Raw genomic sequence first — 26,675 nt, 5'->3', positions numbered from 1 at the left:
CGAACGGAGGAGTATGAAATTTTCCACACTTATAGAGAATATAGAGAAGTAGTGCACAATGCTAATATTTTTTTAAATAATGCATAAAAGATACATTAAATCAATAAACAAAACATTACACACACTACATACCATGTATTTGACGCACACACGCATGCATACTATTTATTGTCAAACTTTTGTTCTTGACGTCTGTTGTCAAATTGAGAATAGATTAAATATTGTTTGTCTTTGTTAATATTTTTTATAGTGTAGTCTTGGCGAAATTTGTGATTATAGAAGTATAAAATACAATCATAATAGTGTACACTTTACAATTCCAATGAATTATAGTCGAATTTCGACTACTGCGGGACCTCTAGTTTATATTAAAACATAAGTTTGATCCTCATTTTAGGACATGACAAGAATGTTGTTTGTGAACTTCTGACAGAAACGAATTACCTAATCCAGCTATCTTATATATTATATCTTAGGTTTTATTTAGTCGCTTAGATGAGAAGGTCACCGCCCTTTGTGTGTGTAATTAATTCCTCTCCGTAAAGGGCTGCCGAAAAAAACTACTCTAAGTGACAAAGCTACTAGTTGTCACACTTTTGAACTGCTATTTTAAGATTTATGCTCATTTATAAACTTCATGCTTTATAAAGAATTATCTATAATGCGTTCAGCTTTGAAAATAACTGTGCTCCTTAGCGCTTTTATGATACAGTTTTACTAGCCTTTCCCCCAAAGCCTTTCGCGTCAGTAAGTACCGTAGTTTATGTGACATTTGATGTTAGAGGTGCTTCCGAAATTCTTGAATTTGAAATTTGAGATTTTATAATATGATAGATATTTGTCTGGACAGTCTGAAGGGCAAGGATTCTTTTAATAATTAACCGTGAAACGAATGAACGTATAAAATAATAATAGTAATAGTATCGTAAAAATTTGAATGTTGTCTTTTTTTCTATAGTGACTTCAGAATAAATAGCATTCGTGGTGGATCAGTTATTTTCTGATAATTTGCTCAGGCCCAATTTTTTTTTCTATGGGGTTCTATGAAATCTACCACATCAATAATTTAAATTTTTTTGTAAAATTATTATTAATTTATTAAAAAGTATTATTGATTAATAAAGGGGCTCTCTAAAAGGCGGACCGATGACGTATTGAGGTACGCGGGAACCCTCTGGATGCAGGTAGCGTATAATCGGTCGTTGTGGCGTGGCATGGGGGAGGCTAAGTCCCGCATTGGACGTCTGTGGGCTGAAAAATAGATAGAAGAAGATAGGTAAATTGATTAATGATACTGCATTTACGTTTTTTTTATTGCTTAAATGGGTGGACGAGCTCACAGCCCACCTGGTGTTAAGTGGTTACTGGAGCCCATAGACATCTACAACGTAAATGCGCCACCCACCTTGAGATATAAGTTCTAAGGTCTCAAGTATAGTTACAGCGACTGACCCACCATTCAAACCGAAACGCATTACTGCTTCACGGCAGAAATAGGCAGGGCGGTGGTACCTACCCATGCGGACTCACAAGAGGTCCTACCACCAGTAATAGATTTAATCTCGTGTTTATTATTTCCATACAATATAGTTATTTAGACGGTATAGTAGTTCTCATAATATTCAAATGTCGACGAATACTATACTTTGGTCGTTTGTGACCACTAAAGCTATAAAACATTTAAAACGTAGGAAATAATAAATTGAAAATAATAAGCCCGGGATTAAGCCATCAAGGTAGTTTGAATAATGTAAGTGACTCGCGAAAGCCGATCAAAATACTATATTATTGATTTGACGTAGTACGAAGTTCACAGATAGTCGCTACTAGTGGATAATAGAGGCTATTTATAGCCAATATAGGCTCCTAATAGCCACTACCCACACAGATCTGCGTAAAAACATTTGTTGCAAAAATTCCAAAAGATATACGTAGGTATGTAATTATTTATTGCATCATCATTTATGCGGGAAGAATACCATATCCATTCTTAGGATAAGTATCGATTTTGCTTTATTTCCTCCTGCATAAATAACGATGCAATAAATAGATATATCTAATATATATACCGCATAAATAATGATGCAATAAATAAATATATCGTATATCTAATATATATAAATTCGTTTGAAACATTAGTAATACCTTACCCATTCTTGAGATAAGTATCGATTTTGCTTTAATAAATAAATGTTAACGTAAATCACAACACTACCTCCTTAATTATTAAAAATGAAAATTTATGTGTTTTTTCTTGTTTGCTTGTGATCAATACGTTATTAACACATTGCTCCGATTAATTCACCACTCGCCTGGTATACAGTAGCTCAGCTTTGTTACATTGTTCTCCCGTGCCTCCTGTGGTGGTCTGTTTTATCTAACGTAATACTAGCTGTCTCAAGTTCCACACTCAAATGACTTCGCGGGTGAAACGGTGGTGGAATTAATGCTGGTTTCATAATTCGTTCATCCACCAGTAATTAGAGATTGCCTTTGAAACTAAATAGGTTCCGCAGTTTTATTGTTGTCATTCCTACAGCTTGGAATTTGTCCTGGCTTAAAGCACACGTATCGAGTGTTTCGACTAAGTTGGTGTTTATTTAGTGAGCTGTGAGTTTTCCTACATATTTAGTGCAGTAAAAAAAGCTTCCATAAAGGAACTTGGAAGGACAGGTCTTCACACACTGAACATTTGGCTCTGGTAATGTCCGTCTTAGTCAAACTATGATGATGTCTGATTGTCAATGACAATATCTTCCTACCATGGAATTGTGATGATTTAAGAAACAATCAAGTTCGTGATAAATGGCCTATGCGTTTTTTTATGTCCAGCAGTGGACGAGTGTGGGCTGATGATGAATAAAGGCGTTTATTCTATATATATGCTCTTAAATGACTTCATAAAAATGTCATAAAAGTGGACTATCTTTAGGGCTCGGGGTCCTATTAGTGATTCGGCCCCCTAAGAGCTTCGGGCTCCACCCGATTTGTGCGGGGAGGGCCAGGCATGGGGAGGCTTGCTCGGTACGCACGCCTGTGATAGGAAGCCGGATAATGGCACGGCGCCATCATGGTGGGCTCCCGGTCCACCGACCGAGGGAACCGGTAGTCGTGTAGCCGGCGTCCGTCGGTCCGACGTCTAGGGGACTTTAGGATGGATGTAATATGCTCTGCGTCAACCCTGTCCCGCCGTCTCAATGGCCCCGACTGGGCTTCGGCTGTGAGCGGCAGGAGTATTTGGTCAGGTTCAACTCCCACATACTCTACATAACACCATCAGGTGAGCCGTATGATCGTCTGCTCATACGGCAATAAACAAAAAAAAAATAACACATAAATCCTCTACAAAAAAAAAGTTTAGGGCTGCTTAAGTGAGAGCTGTTCCAAATGCAATAAAAACACTCATAAGATACCTCAAAATTAAAAAAAGTCTAAATTAATTAACAAAAGAGCCAGTCAGCTCTTCGAAACATAACATTTCTAATTTGATTCAAAGAGTACAAACAAATTGAAAGTAACGCGTCCTCTCGGGGTTCAGATCCAATTTCAAAAGTAAACACAGTACCACAATGTCTGCTTCGTCGGGATATATTTACTGTATTCAGGGATGCGAACGTACATATTTTGTTGCATTAGCGCTCATACGAAAAAACACTCGATGTAAATGCATTATTTAGATTTATGATGACTGGTACTGGTAGTTATGATATGAATACGTTAATTTATCTTATGTATCCATACTAATATATAAATCTACAGTGGTTTTTACGGATGTTCCGGATCCGTTATAACTACTGAACCATGCATCCGATTGACTTGAAACTTGGTATCCATGTAGAAAATGGATAGGCTATTTATATGAGGGATATTTATATGAGTGTTGGACTCCCTAATAATAATGACAATAAATAGTCCAGCGAAGCGGACTGGTACAGCTAGTTTTAATATAAAATTGTATATATAACTGTAAATTTTAATTTTTTTAACATAAAACGAGTTTGGTGATTTAAAAACAACATGATTTTTTGAACAGGCTGTATAGATAACATAATTAGATATTCAATAATGATGTTTTGGTGGTATTGAAGTAGAAATAAATGATTTTAATTTGAATTTGAATAACCTGGTGTATGAAGTTATGTGACTTTATTGGTTGTTTTCGATTTTCAAAGCGATTTGTGTGAGAGAAATTGTTTTTTTTAATGAAGCTCTTCCAATCCGGTAGTAGATTCATTCGCGAAGCAATTGCTCTTGAGTTGTTAGGTCTCCTTCGGAGGCGCTCGGGCAGTTGTTAGCAAACCCCACTCCTCCTGGCTGAGCCTTTGCTCGCCTACTTGTCCTGGTGAAATTGGAAAGGCCTTCGGGCCACCAGTAATCTTTCAATCATAAAAAAAAATGTAGCACATAAAACTTCTGTTTGAAATTTGTGGTAGTAAAAAATCAGAAAGAGCCCTGTTGCTAATACAATTAGGCATATACTCGTAGTATGCATATTTTGTTGTCAAAATATCATTGCCTTTATGAGTTTTTATTAAACTGAAATTTTTATACTTTTTGTTCTACTTTTTATTTATTTTATTAATTCTTAATTAAATGAAAACTTTTAGAACGACACTCAGTTTCAACTTTTCAATTGAAATTCTTTCATACGACTCGTCACAAAGAAATTTACTTTGCGCAAATAAAAATTTTAAGTATAAGTACAAAAGTATAAGTTTTATTATATTTATATTAAAATATAAATTATAATATAAATTACAAAACAAATATAATAAAATTATAATATTTTATTATATATAGTATTAAGTATAAGTAAAAATTTTTAAGTATAAGTAGTAAAATTTTTTAAGTATAAGTACTTAAAATTTTTAAATAACGTTTATATTAAAAAGCCTTTTATTGCTATTTCTAGTGAATAAAATTGAAAACGTTTGAAACGCACGTAGCTTTGTGCATTCGTGCGTTTTGTTCATGCTATAACAAAGTGACATTTTCTCACTAGCAAAATTGTTTCTGTGAAAAAATTTTTTTTATGTTGTGGTACCAACTATGGTTTTGTCGCAGTGAAATGATACCACTAATTACAATTTTATATTTAATTAAATAGCGATCAAATAATACAAATGTTAATAGCGGAACACCAGCGTATGTTTTGTCTCGAACTCAACCGAATGAAAACATTTTACGACTATCGTCGAATAATATACCTATATTACTAGAGGTCCCACAGTAATCGAAATTTGACTATAATTAATTGGAATTGTAAGTTTGTGCACTATTATGATTGTATTTTATACTTCTATAATCACAAATTTCGCCAAGAATACACTATAAAAAATATTAACAAAGACAAACAATATTTAATCTATTCTCAATTTGACAACACACGTCAAGAACAAAAGTTTGACAATAAATAGAATGCAGGCGTGTGTGCGTCAAATACATGGTATGTAGTGTGTGTAATGTTTTCTTTATTGATTTAATGTATCTTTTATGCATTATTTTTAAAAAAATATTAGCATTGTGCACTTCTTCTCTATATTCTCTATAAGTGTGGAAAATTTCATACTCCTCCGTCCGCGCAATTTTCGTAAAAAGGGATACAAAGTTTTTGCTTCACATATTAATATATAGATATAGTGCGATGCTCCAGCGCAGGGCCGTACTCAGCGCAGGGCCGCACTCAGACTCGCTACAATGTGTATCATTAATGTTTTCTAGAATTTACTCACCAATCATAAGTCGGTCAAAAAACTGCGTTTCAAATTGAATGAATAATACAAGGGCTCTAGGTGGGTACTTTTTTGGTTGGGGCTTGAATCACCGGATCAGCCAATAGTGTGGTTGTGGTAGTTGAACCCTAATCAGCACCATCTCTATCCAACCGTGAACCCCGACGAGACCAAACACGGAAACGTTATAAGGGTAGCGTATGGTCTTGTTCCTGAAGCCAATTCGATTTCATAAGTCGTTGCACCATAATCTACGACGCCCCGCCACATTTCCCTGAAGATTGTCCGCGTCTGGAGTCTCCTCACTTTTTGTCGAACTTAGGGACAGTAAATCTAAATGAGATTCAGTGGAACCTCTAGCTAACATAACATACTACTCAACGGTAATATCTAATTAAACTGAAAGTGATTAACGTGTTGCATCTATTTCTTAGATGTATCTTGAGGTGGCCAAGAAAATGAATAAATGCGTTACTTCTCCAAATACTCATTATATTATTTTTAATTATTTTACAAATATAGCATTGAAATGCGCGTCCATCTTTTTTTTCTTCGTGTTATATTTTTTTTTAATTTTGACAATTGGTGCCACTATTGCGTTTCCTGTTTTGTTATTGGTTCGTGCGATATGACGTCATTGTTTGCCAATCACAGCCATTAATGTATGACGCGACGTTGATTCGTTAACATGATGTTTATTTATGAAAACGTATTTTAATTAATATATATATTTTTTGGTTCATTCACACTAGAACATAATCGATACATACAGCACAGCAGGAATACAAACATACAAGAAACGATTAAATCTTTTCATGAAATTCACTGGGACAAAATGTGGTATTATAAAATTTACTTCAATCTTCATGTATTATAGACTGGCTGGATCCCAATTTTTACGTTCGTTAGATTTTGAAGTTATACTTCTTTAGGCGTGTTATGAAAAATTGATGAGAGTGAAATTTTACGATGCGCGCGCACCGTGACACAAAATTAACTGAATGAAGTTGCCCACTAAATCGCTCATTACAATACGATCGACGTAACTTGGCGAGTCTGAATATAGCCGCAGGTGAACTTTACGAACCGTACCTAGAATTACCGAATTTATACGATGTCAAGAAAAGGGATGTCCAATATGCGTGTTTGAGTATGTTGTTTAATCGATTTTTTTCAAATTGATTGAAATTTAAATAAAAAAAAAACAGAATAAATTTATTAAAAATAAAGTATAACTTCTTACGCGCGTACATAAGTATACGCACCCTTTTTTAATTCAAAAACGATATCACATGTTTTTCCCGGGATAAAAAGCTTCTTGTGTCACTCTTTCATCCATAAACTAATAGCCGATATGTAGATCCGTTAATATGTAAAATCACAAACCAGCCAACATACTGTCTTAATTATAATAGAAAGTTCTATTATGAACTATTATGACGGCGTCATGGCCTAAAGGATAAAGACGTCCGGTGCATTCATATTGAGCGATGCACCGGTGTTAGAATCCCAGGTGGGTACCAATTTTTCTAATGAAATACGTACTCAACAAATGTTCACGATTGACTTCTTGCTCTTCTTAACATCATGTAATAAAAATCAAACCCGCAAAATTATAATTTGCGTAATTACTGGTAGTAGGACGGACCTCTTGTGAGTCCGCGCGGGTAGGTACCACCACCCTGCCTATTTCTGCCGTGAAGCAGTAATGCGTTTCGGTTTGAAGGGCGGGGCAGCCGTTGTAACTATACTGAGACCTTAGAACTGATATGTCAAGATGGGTGGCGCATTTACGTCGTAGATGTCTATGGGCTCCGATAACCACTTAACACCAGGTGGGCTGTGAGCTCATCCACATATCTAAGCAATAAAAAAAAATTAGGGTTATCTCATTTAAAATAAAATAACATCCTACATGTAGATTAAGGTTTTAAAAATTCAATGTGCTAAATTTCATCGCAGTTTGTTCAGTCATTTTTGAATGATATATATTAAAAATCCAAACATATATAACAAATATAATATTAATATAGAAAATAGATGAGCCGGTGTCGCTCAAAAGGTTACAGTGGTGATCAAAGTCCATAAACATGATAACTTCTAACCAAGAAATATTGAGAAAAGTGTGCTCAGATGTTTATGCCAGATACAATTCCAGCCGTAGCTTACTGTTTATCATTTTATTAATCTTAATTTTCTCTTACACAATACAAGTAACATAAAAAGTGCTAGCTTGAACACGGAAAAAAAGGAAAACCTGTGAAGCAATTAGAATTGAGTGATTTACATTTAAAGTTAAGTGAGCACAGTGTTGGCGGTAGCCATCATAGAACACAAAATATTTGACAGATGCCTGAATCTCGCTTACGACATTTTCAAGATAAGCTTGCATATATACAAGTTCCCATCGACAAGTTCCAAACAACAGCATTTGGACGGTCGGTCTACTGAGCCAATATGATCCGCTCGGTGGAAGATCTTTCTTTCGTCGTTACAAACAGTCTTCCCTAAGAATACTTCCTCGAATCTACAGGAGCTATACAGGTAAAAAACACCAACAAAATTTGGTAACAATATTGGTAACGGTACCTACCAGTGTCCAAAGTCGATGAAACGAAAAAGCGACAGTAAAAAGAGACAGACACATAAATTCATAGGATTAAAAACTGGGAGTAAATGAGATAGAAAGCATTATACAGTGTTTCTTATATTCATGGTTCTCTTTGTACTCTGCTTCGTACCTAATATTCGTACTAAATACATTCTGAATTACTATATACGAATAAAATGTAAAATAATTATCAAACTTTGTATCACTATGATTATTACCAAAACCTATAATTATCCTCTTCCCGAAGTTTCACTTCTACCACGTGTGAATTGCATACATGTTTTCTTTTCTATACAGTACAATGAGAAATTGAAAGGATTTTTACATTTACGAACTCTTAGTCAGCTCACTCAGCGGCTTAGATGGAATTAAGATTATATCGCACGTGACGCAGCTGATATAAAATGATACCGAAGCGTGAATGTTGAATTTCATTTGAAGTTTTATCTCCGTCGTTAAAATCAAAAGTCGTTTTACAGTTTTAAACTCCAACTTCATCTCTTCAGGCGAGTGGCGGCATTTACGCTGTGATGTCTATGCGCTCCGGTGAGCATTAAAGAGGAAGTGGGCTCAGGTGAGCCCGTGAGCCTTCAAAAAAAATTTCGACCCCGAGCACTTATAAATTCCTTAGTTTAAATAAAAAACAAAACTATTTGTTACCTATCTTGATGTCTTTAACCCTTTGACTACCATGTAGGTCACCGGTGCCCTACGCGGCGCACTGAAGTAATTATGTCGATTTCTGTTACTAAGCGTCTGGATTGCCTAACTTTGCCTTCTTTTGTTTGTTAATGTACGTTTCAACCTCTTAGGTGTCTTAGAAATATATTCATTCTCAGTATCTACGGATTCGTTTTTCCTACAGTCTACTAGATATTCCGGCGCCTTAGTAAGAAGATCGAAAATAGAGAAATCGACATAATTACTTCAGTGCACCTCGTAGGTCACCGGTGGCCTACATGACAATCAACGTGTTAAAGGATCTATAAATCCAGATTCTATACTTAATCTATAAAAATAAAAACACGTGTGGCACTCGGGGACTGCCGCGGTAAAGCTATTGTATAGCATTTTTTATCCACTTATGCAATTATAATTAGACAATAATAATGTAATATTAAAACAATCAAAAATAAGACCAGACATTAATAAAAGCAAAACATTAACTGTCCCCATTACACTCATAAGCTAAACCGCGCGAGAGAGAGATAGGCAGACTTCATGATGCGCATGCAGTACGACGTCACGCCGCGCTCAAAGCCCGCGATAAAAGCTATGCAATAGCTTAATAAAGTTTTGGTACTTATTTTTATCTAAGCTCCACATGCTGTAATAATAAGTTTACAGAGTCATGGAAGAACGGTGAAGTTACAACACAATGCAGCTGAAACTTCAACCTAAAGTTTTAATTCATTATGTAACCATTCATATACCAAAATGAACTTAACAAAACATAGATTCTTATGACACTAAAGTTTATTCAAAATGACCTCCGTGATTTTGAATACAGCCCTTCAATCAGCGCGGCCAGTCGTCTATCGCAGCACGAACGAGGTCCATGTCAATATCGGCGGCTGCCTTAATCAAGGATGTCTTGAGTGACTCCAAATTGGGATGAGGCTTTGAGCACGCCTTTTCCTCCAAGTGTTGCCATATCTTGTAATCTAACGGATTCAAATCTGGACTGGAGGAGGGCCAGTCTTCGTGCCGGATGAAGTCGATTTCACGCGCCGCCAGCCAGTCTTGTGTGCTCTTCGCTCTATGAGCAGGCGCCGAATCTTGTTGGAATACCCAGTGCCTGTTATTGAACATGGTATGAGAAACAGGTTCCACAAGGTTCGTCAGGACTGTATTTTGATACATAACTGCATTCGTTTTTACACCTTTCTCACAAAAATCTACCTCTGTTAAGCCCCAATAAGAAACTCCCAACCATACCATTAGCGAGGATGGAAAATGACCTCGTTGGACACGCGGAATACGGTTGCTCGCTTCTTCACTACTGTGTGCGTACACCTTATCATTTTGTTTGTTGTAGCTCTCTTCTACGGTAAAAATTTTTTCATCCGAAAAAAGAATTTCCCGATATTTTTTTCCCGCGTTCCACTTCAACAAAGCGCGGCATCTCTTCAGTCTCAGGTCCATTAGACGAGCATTCAAACGATGTCCTGTTTTTCTTCGATATGCCCGAAGCCCTAAGTCTTCATTTAACACCCTTTTCACCGTGGTTCTGCTTAACCCCATCTGAAGGGCCAACAGTTTCTGCTTACGTTTGGGATTTCTTTGAATTCGCGCCTTCACAGCTTTTATCACTGCTGGAGTCCTAACAGACCGAGGGCGACCACTTCTTGACCTGTCATCTACACTAGAGTCTTCATTGTATCGTTTGATGGTACGATAAACGAATCTTTTGGTTATATTCAAATTTTTCAGTATGTTAAAAATTTTAATTGGCGCGTAACCGCAACGATGCAACGCAATAACTGCAACACGGTCTTCTTTAAGCGTCCACTCCATATTGTAAAAATGAGTAAAATTCTAAAAGTATACATTTTTATTTTCATAAACAATTCGTAATTCGAATTCAATAAACTTTTTTGTGGCGAGCATTCTAAAAGAAAAGTTTTTACTATGTGACAGTACTTATGACCTGACTAGTTATATATTTTTACTGGTGATAGGACCTCTTGTGAGTCCGCACGGGTAGGTACCATCGCCCTGCCTATTTCTGCTGTGAAGCAGTAATGCGTTTCGGTTTGAAGGGTAGGGTAGCCGCTGTAACTATACTGAGACCTTAGAACTTATATCTCAAGATGGATGACGCATTTACGTTGTAGATGTTTATGGTCTCCACTTAACACCAGGTGGGCTGTGAGCTCGTTCACGCATCGAAGCAATAAAAAAAAACATATTTCAATATGTGATGTTTTAGTCAGATGTCCGAGCGATATATCGATCTTTAAGATATTTTGTGATATCCCTCTATTGTTTACCTCCCAACACCGTTCGTATGAGTTTCGTAATAGCAGAGACGAGTTTCTTTAAACTACATTTCCGGATAAACATGATACATATATGGTGGTTTGTTATCTGTGCTAGGCTAACGTATTCATAAAATCTATACTAATAAAAATGAATTGCTGTTTTTTTTTTTATTGCTTAGATGGGTGGACGAGCTCACAGCCCACCTGGTGTTAAGTGGTTACTGGAGCCCATAGACATCTACAACGTAAATGCGCCACCCACCTTGAGATATAAGTTGTAAGGTCTCAGTATAGTTACAACGGCTGCCCCACCCTTCAAACCGAAACGCATTACTGCTTCACGGCAGAAATAGGCAGGGCGGTGGTACCTACCCGCGCGGACTCACAACAGGTCCTACCACCAGTAATTACGCAAATTATAATTTTGCGGGTTTCACTTTTATTACACGATGTTATTCCTTCACCGTGGAAGTCAATCGTGAACATTTATTTTGTTGAGTACGTATTTCATTAGAAAAATTGGTACCCGCCTGCGGGATTCGACACCGGTGCATCGCTTCAACACGAATGCACTGGACGTCTTATCTTTTAGGCCACGACGACTTCAAAACTGCTGTTCGTTAGTCTCGCTAAAACTCGAGAACTGCTAGATCGATTTGGCTAATTTTGGTCTTGAATTATTTGTGGAAGTCCAGAGAAGGTTTAAAAGGTAAATAAATATGAAAATGCTCGGAATTCGTTGGACGGAATCCTTTTGTTTCTTTTAAGTTTATTTTATACAAAAGTTTGTGTCTTTTATTTATCGGTTGAGGCACTACGAAGTCTGCCGGGTCAGCTAGTATGTAATAAATTTTGTAAAACGCAGAGGTTCAAGTGAACACTCGATCATGACATCACGTGTACCTACTTTTTTTTTTATACTGTTAGCCTTGAGAGGTTATTTCAGCTTCTCCTTGACGTGTAGGTGAGCTCACGGGGCTCAAACCGGGAGTGTTGCTAACACTGGCCCTAGCAAGAGCAGTGCTTCGCAGAATCTACCACCGGATCGGAAACGCGACCCACTGAGAAGATCCGGCGAGGTGTCCATGAACATCGTTAATAAAAACGAAAATAAAAAAGTAAGCAACAGTGGAATTAAAACACTTAAGTCTTCAGAGAACTCTTGGTAAAAGAACCAAGTTAACTCAATTTTAAACCAATTTGTCGTAATGGAATCATAACAAAGATAGCTAGCTGTTTTTATTCTATTTCTTTAGAACGAAGTGAATAGTGGTGGTAGTTAATTAAGTTCTATTTCTTGTTAAGTCCAAAATAACGTATTTTAGTTCAAGTAGGCCTTCATAAGCGCTTTCAAATCATGGTGACTTTAGCACCGATTGGCATTTGATTTTCCCAGCTGAGAGACTGGAAAGAAACTCATTGTTCGTTCCAAAATAAATGTACCAAACTGTTTTTTTTATAGATATTTAAATAGCTCACACAATGTCACGGATACCTATTACGGCAATTTTATTTTAATTCTACGTTTTAGAGTTGATATCCTATAAAATATGACGTCGACATTCTAAACAGAATACGTAGAATATTCCATTTTGGAAGTAAAAGTTATAGTTCGCAGAATACTAAATTGTTCTATGAAATTATCACTCGTAGCTGTTAACTCCTTGATCATGACATGATTGACTAACACACAGGATCTAACTGATATATCTTGCGATTCTGAATCAGTTAATGAGCTCATAATGATTAATGAACTTAGATTTTTCAACTCTGGTATTTTCTCAAATTTACATATACATACTATACTATAGCGTATACATACTATATTAAATTCTCGATTCTAAATAATTGATAGATCCCCTTGTTAGAATAGTGGCTAGCGGCCTGACCCTATCACGGGGTCCGATTTCATCGATCGAATTCAGTTCCTTTTCTAAGTTCACCAGCATTTGGAGTCTAGTTCCAATTTTTCTTCTATGTAATGTGCATTTGTGGTATCTACAACGCAAGATATATTTTGAATACAGGACCGTTCACTGTATAAATTTTAACCTTAATAATAAATACCTTGAGGAAATTTAACTATTTTTGAAATTCAAATATTGCATGATCGTTGTTAAAGTCGAGAGCATCAGGCCGTGCCGTTTTCATGAAATTTACATACCGTGTACAAGTTTCTATAATAAATTGGTATGGTATTGACCTTGTCGATATCGACTGGTACACAAATAACGGAACGACGCAGATTGTTATAGGGAGGGGCGAAGGACAGTACCTGATGGGTTTTCTAGGGCCATCACCGGTACAATATTTTTATGTGAAAGCCTATAATTGATAATTGCTGATGTAAAGATTGTTGGGAATTGTTGTTCTGCTAACAATAGTGGATAATGATTGCTCACCGAAGTGACTACGGTCGCGTGTGATATTAGTAAAGCTTTTTCCCAAAATGTTGGTATGCGTAGATATGAGATTATTGTTTAGGTTTAGTTCGGTATTAGTGTCTTAAATGATAACATGTAGTTTTCCCTTTTCAATACTGCAAAGTAATTTGACCGAATAATAAAAAAACAGTTTTAATTGGAAAATAAACGAAAGAACATCCATGGGTAACATAGTCATAGAACTTCATTACAAAAGGGAATGGAATTCCAACGGTGTTCATTTTAGAAACGGGTCAGCAACAACAGCAAAAGAATAAAATCCAAACATTATAATCCTACATCTAAGCTATGGATATGGGAAAGTTTGTTTATGTATTTACGAACATCGTTTGAAATAAACTTTACTACTAAATACTAAAAATAACATTATTTGAAGTTAAACCTAAAATAATATTAATTTGCTTTATATATGCATAAATTCTTATTAGGGAATTTAATGAAGACGTAACTAACCTAAAGCTAAGGCAACTGGTACACCAGCCTATTGAACCCATGTCATTGTAATGTCGTTTGCAATGATAAAAATAAATTAGAAAAAGATGGAAAAATTTAATATCTCAACAGAAATTTAAGGTATCACTCCAATTTTGCTATCGGATTTTTTGCGTTTGGGGTATTAAAACATTTCAAAATTACAGTATTAGTTCGATTTTGAGTTTTAAGTCGCCCGGTTATTATCTATCTTCTATGACATATCTTAACCACTCCCTAGTGTCATATCAAATGTCATTTAACAGTTTCGTTGATAGCATATACCTTTATAATAGTTTAAATAATACGTTTACTTGGTCAATTTGAAGAACAAACTTTTCTTAGTTTTTACATATTTAAATCAAAGTATCTTTGCACATAACAATATACTTACTTTCTATTAAAGTATCAATTCTACAAATAATTAATATTCAATAATATTTAAAATAGAATGAGCCAAGAACGTTTATCGATAAAACCTAATAACATTAAAATCTTCTGGGCAGCACTAAAACCGCCATGTTTAGCGGCCAGATGACGTCATAGTGGCACGCATTTTTTTGTTGACGTTTCATTTCCATAGGTTTCATACTTCAGTGGTTGATACTTCAGTGGTTGATAGGCCCCTCCTGGCTGAGCCTTTGCTCGCCCACCTATCCTGGTGAAATTGGTAAGGCCTACGGGCCACCAGTAATCCTTCAATCATAAAAAAAAGGTTGATAGGCAATATGAAATACATAATTTACATTTATCTTTTGAGTCAATAAATGAAACGAAACACGAATAGTGTCTCCGATAAATCAGTGCGGAATTTCAAAAATGCAAACAACCCGAACACAGCGTAAAAGGAAATGCGAATTGAATTTTAAAAAGGCGATCCCGAGGCGTTTATAAAATGCGGGCGGGGTACTCGTTGAAGGCCGGATACTACAATATTCGAATTTAGCAGTGAACATATTGTGAAGTGCCCTAGTTTGAAGTATGCTATACTTGGATACCTCCATTTTTATAGCAAACTAGCGGATCCGGCAGACTTCGTAATGCATAATACATCAAAGGAAAACAAAATTGTTATTTTTGTTTAGTTCCGGGCATTTTCATATTTATTTACCTTTTAAACCTTCTCTGGACTTCCACAAATAATTTAAGACCAAAATTAGCCAAATCGGTGCAGCCGTTCTCGAGTTTTAGCGAGACTAACGAACAGCAATTCATCTATACATATAAATAAAATTGGTGTGTCTGTTTGTAATATTGAAATAGCCGCTTTTTACTACATGCATATGAATATATAGGTATATACGGTACATACACCAAAATAATATTTTTTACAATTTTTGTCTGTCTGTCTGTCTGTCTGTCTATCTATCTGTCTGTCTGTCTGTTTGTTCCGGCTAATCTCTGGAACGGCTGGATCGATTTTGACGAGACTTTCACTTATAGGTAGCTAATGGTATAAGGAGTAATTTAGGCTTTTTTTAGACTAGCTTCACCGCACGGCGTCATCCGCGGTACGACAATAACCGCGGGTTACATCGCGGGACTCAGCTATTAATAGTAAATTTTATTTTTATTACACGATGTTATTCCTTCGCCGAGGAAGTCAGTAGCGAAAATTTTTTAAGTACGCTATTTATTAGAAAAATTGGTGCTTGCCAGCAGGATTCGAACACCCTTGCATCGTTGGCTACGAATGCACTGGACGTCTTATCCTTTAAGCCACGGCTTTATACAGTGATGCACAGAAAGTCATGAAAGGTGTATTTGATTATATAAAGCATGTTGCTTTTTAAACACATTTTACCTTGGCGCTTATATTACAAATATCTCAATCTTTAAACACAGCAACGTACTCTTTTGACATTGAATAAGCACGATGTAAGTCCCGAGAGAAATTTGAATATTCGTCTCTTAACTTTTTCCAGTATCTTTATTCAAACGTTTACTATACTGTTTACTTTCTGTATTGAAATGATGATAATAAAGAAATATTTTTAATTTTTATTTATTGCTTAGATGGGTGGACGAGCTCACAGCTCACCTGGTGTTAAGTGGTTACTGGAGCCCATAGAGATCTACAACGTAAATGCGCCACCCACCTTGAGATATAAGTTCTAAGGTCTCAGTATAATTAGTTACAACGGCTGACTGAGATTTCTAGATGATGAATATATAAGTACCTAGTCAGGTCATAAATTCTGTCACATGTTTAATGTAAAATAATTGAAACAAGTTTATTCATTATGTAACCATTCATATACCAAAATGAACTTAACAAAACATAGATTCTTATGACACTAAAGTTTATTCAAAATGACCTCCGTGATTTTGAATACAGGCCTTCAATCTGCGCGGCCAGTCGTCTATCGCAGCACGAACGAGGTCCATGTCAATATCGGCGGCTGCCTTAATCAAGGATATCTTGAGTGACTCCAAATTGGGATGAGGTTTTGAGCACGCCTTTTCCTACAAGTGTTGCCATATCTTGTAATCTAACGGATTCAAATCTGGACTGGAGGAGGGCCAGTCTTCGTGCCGGATGAAGTCGATTTCACGCGCCGCCAGCCAGTCTTGTGTGCTCTTCGCTCTATGAGCTGGCGCCGAATCTTGTTGGAATACCCAGTGCCTGTTATTGAACATGGTATGAGAAACAGGTTCCACAAGGTTCGTCAGGACTGTATTTTGATACACAACTGCATTCATTTTTACACCTTTCTCACAAAAATGTACCTCTGTTAAGCCCCAATAAGTAACTCCCAACCATACCATGAGCGAGGATGGAAAATGACCTCGTTGGACACGCGGAATACGGTTGCTCGCTTCTTCACTACTGTGTGCGTACACCTTATCATTTTGTTTGTTGTACCTCTCTACTACGGTAAAAATTTTTTCATCCGAAAAAAGAATTTCCCGATATTTTTTTCCCGCGTACCGCTTCAACAAAGCGCGGCATCTCTTCAGTCTCAGGTCCATTAGACGAGCATTCAAACGATGTCCTGTTTTTCTTCGATATGCCCGATGCTCTAAGTCTTCATTTAACACCCTTTTCACCGTGGTTCTGCTTAACCCCATCTGAAGGGCCAACAGTTTCTGCTTACGTTTGGGATTTCTTTGAATTCGCGCCTTCACAGCTTTTATCACTGCTGGAGTCCTAACAGACCGAGGGCGACCACTTCTTGACCTGTCATCTACACTAGAGTCTTCATTGTATCGTTTGATGGTACTATAAACGAATCTTTTGGTTATATTCAAATTTTTCAGTATGTTAAAAATTTGAATTGGCGCGTAACCGCAACGATGCAACGCAATAACTGCAACACGGTCTTCTTTAAGCGTCCACTCCATTATTTAAAAATGAGTAAAATTCTAAAAGTATACATTTTTATTTTCATGAACAATTCGAAATTCGAATTCAATAAACTTTTTTGTGGCCAGCATTCTAAAAGAAAAGTTTTTACTGTGTGACAATACTTATGACCTGACTAGTTATATATGTATTCAGATAGAGATATAGAGAGAGTCAGGCAGCGACTTTGTAGGCAGCGGCTTGTTTGTGAATCAGGCTTTTCACCATCAATGACGGTAACCAATCATCATCAGATGAGCCGTAGAGTCGTATGCTTAAAAGAGCATTAAATGTTTCAAAAAATCTCCGTTAGGCCGCTACCAGAGAGAGCCCGTCGCTTGCGACGAAGGGTTCGGCGAGCAAATTAATCCTCAGACACAGCCTACTGAGTTTCTCGCCGGATCTTCTCAGTGGGTCGTGGTTCCGATTCGGTGGTAGATTCTGCGAAGCACTACTCTAAATAGGGCTAGTGTTACCAACGTTTCCAGGTTAGAGCCCCGTAAGCTCACCTACATGTTTGGTGCAGTGTGATCCCTCGAGGTCACTAGAATAGGTAGGGAAAAAAATGTTACTCAAGATATGGAGATATAATCCAAAGTTAAGACTTTAGGCAGGCGGCTGGTCGGCGAAGTTTTTTTTTTTTTTATTGCTTAGATGGGTGGACGAGCTCACAGCCCACCTGGTGTTAAGTGGTTACTGGAGCCCATAGACATTTACTACGCAAATGCGCCACCCACCTTGAGATATAAGTTCTAAGGTCTCAGTATAGTTACAACGGCTGCCCCACCCTTCAAGCCGAAACACATTACTGCTTCACGGCAGAAATAGGCGGGGCGGTGGTGCCTACCCGTGCGGACTCACAAGAGGTCCTACCACCAGTAAAATATTATACCGTATTGCTATGCAGCATGATAAGAGGACATGTTGCGCTGACTCCAAATAATGTGGGATAAAGGGAAGAATAAGTATCTTATAAAATAATTAAAATTAAATAAGTACACGGGTGACATTTAAAAAAAACATGTAACGTACGTACACTGTAACGGACGTGACGTCAGCTGCCATGCCCTGCCGCCAGCCATGCCACCAAGCCACGTTAACACGCCCCCTTCCGCCACTGCAACTAGCCAAAACCAACGAAGGAGGGACAGTGTTAATAAAACAAGCCTAGCCAGCCATTTCGACCCGCTTTCTGCTTTCTCGCACAAATTAAAGAACTTGTCGTTACGCTGCTGGTTTTTTTTGTCGTACCATTTACTACAAGACAATAAACACTATTACCGCTAAATATAGTTAAATATCGCACGTCACAGGCTAAGAACGACGTAAATTACAAAGAAAATTAAGATAACTAAGTAAAGAAAGTGATTCGGTAGAGTTATAATTAATCATTTATATGATATCACTGAATAGCCTGATGAAATACTCTGAGGTCATTGACTTTTAACTTTGACCGAAACCTTTGCTTTCAGTAGCTCAAATTTCACAGTTGAAGTTAGAATTCGTTCTCTATTTATTTACCCGTTTTATTGGAAGAGCAAGTTTAAGCTAGTTTTGTGTCCGACATTTACTTTAGAAGTATCAGGCCTTTTTTTTCGGGGTATGTGGGACTTGACGATCTGCAGGTGTTGGGAGCAGACCGTAGGCCCAAGAAACTTTACGGGCCTACCGCACTAAACGACTGCACTCTTACATCCGACGTCCGATCTCCGTCCGGGGCCAGAATCTGGTCAGAGTAGGGGGTTTCCCGCAGTCAATACTACAACCAGACACGCGGCGCCATCCCGAGGATGCCGGACCGACGGGTCGTCGAGGCTATAGCCGACGACCAACGACGCCGGTCTCTGCGGTACGGCAAGAGCTATCAAGCTGGGTTATCAATAAAGCGCTTTTCTATAAAATTAGTGCGTAGGCGACACGAACGCTCGCCTAGACGTTCAGTCTCAGAGTGAGAAAGAGCCTCCGATTGTACCATAGACTGTGAAGTCTATAGCACAGACTATACATGCAGTTTATGGTATACTGCATTTATAAATACAGTAGAGACTGCAACGAGTAGGAAGTCTGCTAAATACTTATCATTTACTAGCTAACCCGGCAAACTTCGTAGTGCCTCAATCGATAAATAAAAGACCTAAACTTTTGTATAAAATAAACTTAAAACAAACAAAAGGAATCCGTCCGACGGGGGACGAAATTTGTTTTCAAAGGGAAAACAAAATTGTTATTTTTATTTATTTTCGAGCATTTTCATATTTATCTACCTTTTAAACCTTCTCTGGACTTCCACAAATAATTCAAGACCAAAATTAGCCAAATCGGTCCAGCCGTTCTCAAGTTTGAGCTAGACTAAAGAACAGCAATTCATTTTTATATAGATTAATTCATTTATTGAATTTATACAACACAACTGGTATTTTGATGCTCTGTTGTTTATTTTCCAGACAAGGAAGAGTGCAATGCTATGGATTCCAGCCGCGGCAGTGAGGTGACGAAGACAAAGACGATGCAGCTCCGGTCACACACGGGGATCAGCTAATGTGAGCTGCGACTAGGACTAGGAGAGAGCTCGTACGAATGGAGATGAACGGGACGGAGCCTCGTGGCGAGGAAGCGGCCGTGACGCTGGCGCTAAACGTGGCCGTCACCGTCATCTCCGCCATCGGAATGCTCCTCAACGCCTATATACTGTTCGTAATCATTATCACTAAGCAGGTACGTGGCGATATCTGTTAAGGAACCTGTGAAACGCCTTCTTTGCTGCCAATTAACATTTCGTACTAATGAATTTGTATTTTTTTTTTCCTAATAAGAATATTCTAAATAAGTTTTTACTGGTTTCTTTTTTTTTTACTGTTATTTGGACCTCTTGTGAGTCTGCGCGGCTGGGTACCACAACCCTGCCTATTTCTGCCGTGAAGCAGTAATGCGTTCAGTTTAAAGGGTGGGGCAGCCGTTGTAACTATACTTGAGACCTTAGAACTGATATCTCAAGGTGGGTGGCGCATTTACGTTGTAGATGTCTATGGGCTCTAGTAACCACTTAACACCAGGTGGGCTGTGAGCTCGTCCACCTATCTAAGCAATAAAAAAATAAAAAAGGTACGTGGCGATATCTAATATGGAACCTGTCAAAGGCCTCCTTTGCTGCCAATTAACATTTCGTACTAATTAATTTTTATTAAATAATGTTCCTAATCGGAATATTTCTAAATAAGTAGCTACATTTAGGTTTCCTATTTGTTATTCTATTATGTTTATTTAAGATGTCGAAAATATAAGTATAAATGAAATAAATAAATAACAACATGACTATCTCACCCTTATAATCGGAACGTATGCCTACTTTGCGGTAAAAATGGGCAGGAACCAATAAATAACCAAATTAACATTTGTGGCCGCACAACAAAACAAATAAATGTGTGTTATTCAATATTCAATTAACTTAAACTCGGCACCCCTAACGAAGTATTGTTCGAGCACAGAAATTCATTCTAGTTGTTAATTATTTAGAAATCCATTACAATTGCCGTAAATGGTTGGTTCATGAATATAATATCATTGCCACGTCGAGATGCGTGTTTCGAATACTGATTACAGTTTTGAATAAGAAATGTAACGTAAAATTAGTGTTGATTTGTTTGAACGCGAAACAGTTCCTGGTACCTCTTTCTTTTTTTTTTAACGCTGTGGAATCCATTTACGGATACCCGGTCGAGGGGGGTAAGAGACCGGGTTATGTCGGACTCCGGCGCCTCCAGAGAAGAACAGGGAGAAGAAGAAGACAGGGGTCCTCCTCTTCTCACAATTCCTGCCGGGAGACTACGCCTTGAGAAAGGCGCGCGAGGCACTGCGCGGCGTCAGTCACCAAGAGCTACCCCGCAAAACCGACTACCGACTAAACCCCATCGAGCCCCACCACTACGACTCCACGAAACCCACGGTACCGCACAGTGCGCGAAACAGTTCCTGGTACCTACCCGTGCGGGTTCACAAGGCACCGTACCAACAATGCAAGTTCCTATTTTCTTAGAAAAATTGGTGCCTGCTTGCGGGATTCGAACACCCGCCCACTCGCATCGCTAGATACGAGTACTCCTGGCGTCTTAACATTTAGGCCATGACCACTTCGCCTTTGAGCCATGAAGCTTTTGACAACAGAATAGAACGGACATAGCCTAATATATTGTTATTATCGATTTATTTGTGAGGTTTAAAAAAAAAACTTTCTCTAATATAAGTCTTGCCCTGAAAGTAAAATAAAAAAAATTACATAAAGTAAATCAATGAAATCTGTCCAGTCGTTATTGAGTGATGCTCCATCAAACATGTGGTCATTGATTTTTCTTTAAACACACCTTCTATAAATTTAAGATTCTGACCATATTTCAAGCAGACATCAACTTTATAACTAATGGTCACAATGGACATCGTGTGCTCCGGAAATTATTGTATGAACGCAGCGATAAATAAACTCTATCGCCTTTATGGACAAGTAAGCTCCAAAACTGAATTGCATCGTAATAACAATTTTTCTCGTCTCCAAACTGAGCCGCGTGGTTGATTTGCGGCTCTCAGAGCGGAACTTAATGCGGAACACAAGCGTAAGAGCTGAGATTAAGACCCACCAAAATAAATCGTTGGGTCATAGCCATCGTAGCCACCGTGCTACGAGAAGCTACAACGTAGCATAAATATTATGAACAAAGACTTAAATTGATTTAAGTATATAGCCTCTCAAGACTATCAGTATAGGTAGAAAAAAAATTAAGTATGATCTGAGAAAGTGATACAGAAGGGTGGTCACAGCCCTCATCATTAAGGAATACGATGCAAGAAGGACGAAGAATATTTGGAAAAAATATTAAAACGTTTACTCAAAAATACGATTAAATTACTGACGTAGAAATGAAACATAGCAATCAGCTTCACTAATGTGCATTTTTTAAATTTTTTTTTATTGGTTAGATTAGTGGACGAGCTCACAGCCCACCTGGCGTGAAGTGGTTACTGGAGCCCATAGACATCTACAAGGTAAATGCGCCACCCACCTCGAGGTAAAAGTTCTAAGGTCTCAAGTATAGTTACAACGGCTGCTCCACCCTTCAAACCAAAACGCATTACTGCTTCACGGCAGAAATAGGCAGGGTGGTGGTACCTACCCGCACGGACTTATAAGAGGTCTTACCACCAGTAATCTCAGAACAGGTCCTATCACCACTTATAAATGTAATGCAATGCAATGCAATCTGTTATACCTTGTGTCAATACCTTACGATTATTATGGTACGGCATTAATGCCAACCATAAAATACCGAGCTGTTTACCTTTTGACCGCTGGAACGTAATTGTACCTTCAAAGCCGCGCTATAAAGCAGAAAAATTGAGGTCATTAAATATTCTAAAGGATCTCTGGGCTCATAGTAGCCATAAAACAAACGGCAACATCGCTTAGACGGGCACAAGTTTGAAATACTTGGCATATTATGACAAAACACGTCCTTGTTTAATTTAGGGCTGTCCAATTTCCGTTGTTTAAGGGTTTTGCAAATTTTAACCATTATTATTGGTAGATATCCACTTCCTGGCCCACTTCATGCTATAAAACGTAAATGCCATCACATTGATTTGTGAAAATCGAATCGTCAATAGATTTAGAACTGTGGCTTCTTTGGTCGTCTAATCCAAAGGAATGATATCTTTGAATTGTACAAATTAACGTATTCTCAGTTGATTAACTTTGATAAACTTTTGATCGACGTCACCCACTAATGAAGAATAATGTAATCTAGTTAATAGAATCGAAACCTTACCGTTAAAAAAATTGTTAAGATTCGCGACTGAATCCCAACAATTTTTCTACATACATATTTAGGGCGTTTCAAAAAAAAATTTTTTTTTTGCCAAAATACCAAAATAGGCCTCTGAAAATAGGAGCCCTTAATATGAATATTAAGAATGTCCGCATCTCACTTTTCGATTTCCCATAAGAATAACACAGGAAAATAGTTTTTTTTTTGTTCTGGTGTTTGTAACTAATGAACCACAAATTGCTCTGCAATTTCTATCAACTATTTTTGTAGAGAATTGAACGCTCTACAAAAAAGTTCTGATTTCATTTTTCGATTAATCAACTCATTCAAAAGTTATTCAAGGTCAAAGTTAAATTCATTATCAATTCAGCGGTTTTCTTCATAATTCTCCGAAATTTATATAATATGTAAATATGTACATATATACGTACTTAAGAAATGTTTACGAATGATTTCCACTGTGAAGAAGTAATATTGTTTAATAAAAATCAAACCTACAAAGATTATAATAGACGTAATTACTGATAATAGGGTGTCTTGTGAGACCGCATGGGTAGGGTTACCGCCCTGCCAATTTCAGCCGTAAAGCAGTAATGGGTTTCGGTTTGAAGGGCGGGGCAGCCATTTTACCGGGTGAGCCGTGAACTTGTCCGCTCATCTAAGAAATAAAAAAGGTTCATTATGCAAGTTTGTTTGAAACTTTGATCAAATAACATTGCTTCGAATTTTTATCTGAATATTTTCTTTTTTATTAAATTTTCAAATAAGTAAACGTAGCTCTGAGCCTAAAGTGCTAAATGATACTAGACTTGTCGAACAAAAAGCCAGCGAGTTGATTATATTGGTGGCGCGACAAGCACAAAAATCGATTTTAATCGTTAATTGTTTTAACGATGTTTGATTTTCAAAAAGCCTTATATTGAGTACTTCAGTTTGACCAAAAATTATATTGTAACAACAATACTTTTTTTTTTTTTTTTGTAAGCCTTTATTGCTGATACTAAACAACGATATTTACACATAGTAGCAAATTGTTTTAACTTAAATCTAATCTAATACATCGGGTTTCCCGGTTCAGTGATCAGCGTGTCCTGTGACACATAGGCCTCTTCCAGCTGCTTCCATTCTTCTCTATTGCTAGCTTTTCTGGACCAAATTGTCCCTCCAATCATCTTTATATCATCTGTCCATGTTCTAGCTTGCCTACCTCTTTTTATTTTGCCATCACGTGGCTGCCATTCTGTTATAATTTTAGTCCATTTCATTCTGCTTTCCCCTGTCATATGTCCTGTCCATCGCCATTGTTACACACAACACCACACACGCCACAACAACAATACTTTAATGATAAGAAAATGCCGAAAACCTCAAAAACAAATCGAAACTGCTAAGTTTTTCCCTGAATCGTAATTCAATTCTATTGAAACTTTTGTGATGATGGTAAGCAAGGCATTAATAAATTAAATAAAGAAATGGGTCATTGACCTTTGGTTACGGTAAGAAAAAACGTGTGATATTAGTTTTGCTTGCCAACAAAAAAATGAAAGGAAAAGCCGATGTTTGCGGAAACGAATTATTTTTTGACAGTTCTCGGAACTCTGAACCGCTGTACTCAACATACACCAAATCACGTCTTCTGTGATAAAGGAATAATTACATGGAGATAAAATTAAAACCGCGAAACATTTGTAGCAGGACTTATTTGTACTGTGTAGCGCTAGGGTTTTTTTCTGCCTATAATAACAAAATAAAAGATAATTTGATATAAATCTAAATCTTGTAGTGTCAATGATTTAGGTCGAATTTCCATTCGTTCGCTAGCTTTACAAACGAACATAATATCTTTTTTCTACACGCTAGTTATGTCTCTTTGACTTTGGAAATTGTCTTTCTTAAACGTTGCAAACGGGTAGGCATTGTTACTAGCCGAATTAGGTATACTGTTGATTACGACCTTCGTGCGACACATATGATAAACATCACGCTTTTGATAACCTAATTGCAGAACTGAGTATTCCATTTCGGCTTCATCTTGGAACTTGTTTAATTACATCTCCGAGTTAATTAAACGAGACACACAAACGTCTTGTACAGCGCCTGACTAAATATAATACGGAACTCATGTAATATGGACTTCATTTTGTTTTCCAAAGCTCCTTGGGAATTTATATGCGTCACAAATACTCATTTGAACTAAATTTATGAATTTTAAAAGTATATTTATTCGTTTTTATTACTCTACATGGGAAGATGACGTTAATGCCCGCTTAGTATTATTTTTTTAAATTAATTAATAGAGGTCGTACCACGTCATTACAGATTCTCCCGATCCATTAACGGTGCTTTTAAGTACCTCAGGCACCGGTCACCGTCGTCGTTGAACCCGTCGCTTGCGACCAAGGGCTCGACGAGTAAATTAACCCATAGACACAGCCCACTGAGTTTCTCGCCGGATCTTCTCAGTGGGTCACGATTCCGATCCGGTGGTATATTCTGCGAAGCACTGCTCTTGCTAGGGTCAGTGTTTGTAACACTCCGGTTTGGGCCCCGTGAGCTCACCTACTAGCTCGGTGAATCTAGAATAGCCCCGAGGTTACTAGAACAGGTAGGAAAAAATAAATAATGAGGGCGTAGATATCACAACATGAGTTGAATAAGTTGTTAGGTGTACCTTCTAAATTTATCGAAGCCCAAAGAAATCACAAAATGAATTCCGGAATCCGGCCACCAACCTCGAAGTCTTAATTGTTTTGTTTAAGAGCTTTCATACCCTTCGCACCGGAACACATGATCAATAATAATATTCGCACTCAATTCATCACAAAAAAGTAAATTGGTAATAATGCAATTAAAATGGTTATTTGTTTATGCTGAAATTATATGTCGCGTTATTTATCTTTAAGCATTTACTGTTACAAACTGCTATATACAAGATTATAACAATAGTATGACTTAAGATTATAATGAAAATTTACCTCTAATCCTGTTAAGAAATGTAAAAGTTTGTATTATGTAACTAAATCACGCAAAAAATGGATAGAAAAGAATTTAGGTGAAAGATTGCTTAAAGAAGTTTATAACTTGGTTACGACTTAGCGTTCTTTTGATTATGGTAATGATATTGCTACATAACAGCGCGAATTTCAATGTTACAAAAACAATAGGATAACGTGTTCGCCGTTTCGTCATTTTACTTATAAAGCAATCCAAACAAATCGACTACTAGTTCATTGGTCGGATATTGTTAAAATGCAACATGATTAATTCTTCATGA

General features: G+C 37.3%; 1 protein-coding gene across 2 annotated transcripts in view; it reads left to right on the top strand.

Annotated features, from left to right (window-relative positions):
- The window catches only part of LOC114251314 (uncharacterized), a 138,935-nt gene that overhangs the window by 74,742 nt on the left and 37,518 nt on the right, over positions 1–26,675 (top strand). For both annotated transcript variants that reach the window (XM_028185528.2, XM_089729532.1), the window contains exon 2: positions 20,033–20,303. In XM_028185528.2, the coding sequence (XP_028041329.2) occupies positions 20,166–20,303 (138 nt within the window). In that variant the 5' untranslated portion in view covers positions 20,033–20,165. The remainder of the gene's footprint in view (positions 1–20,032; positions 20,304–26,675) is intronic.

This window comes from Bombyx mandarina, chromosome 08, assembly GCF_030267445.1.
Source record: "Bombyx mandarina strain Sakado chromosome 08, ASM3026744v2".
NCBI lineage: Eukaryota > Metazoa > Arthropoda > Insecta > Lepidoptera > Bombycidae > Bombyx > Bombyx mandarina.
Note: the sequence above shows the minus strand (reverse complement) of the source record. Positions and strands in the feature narration are given on the sequence as shown.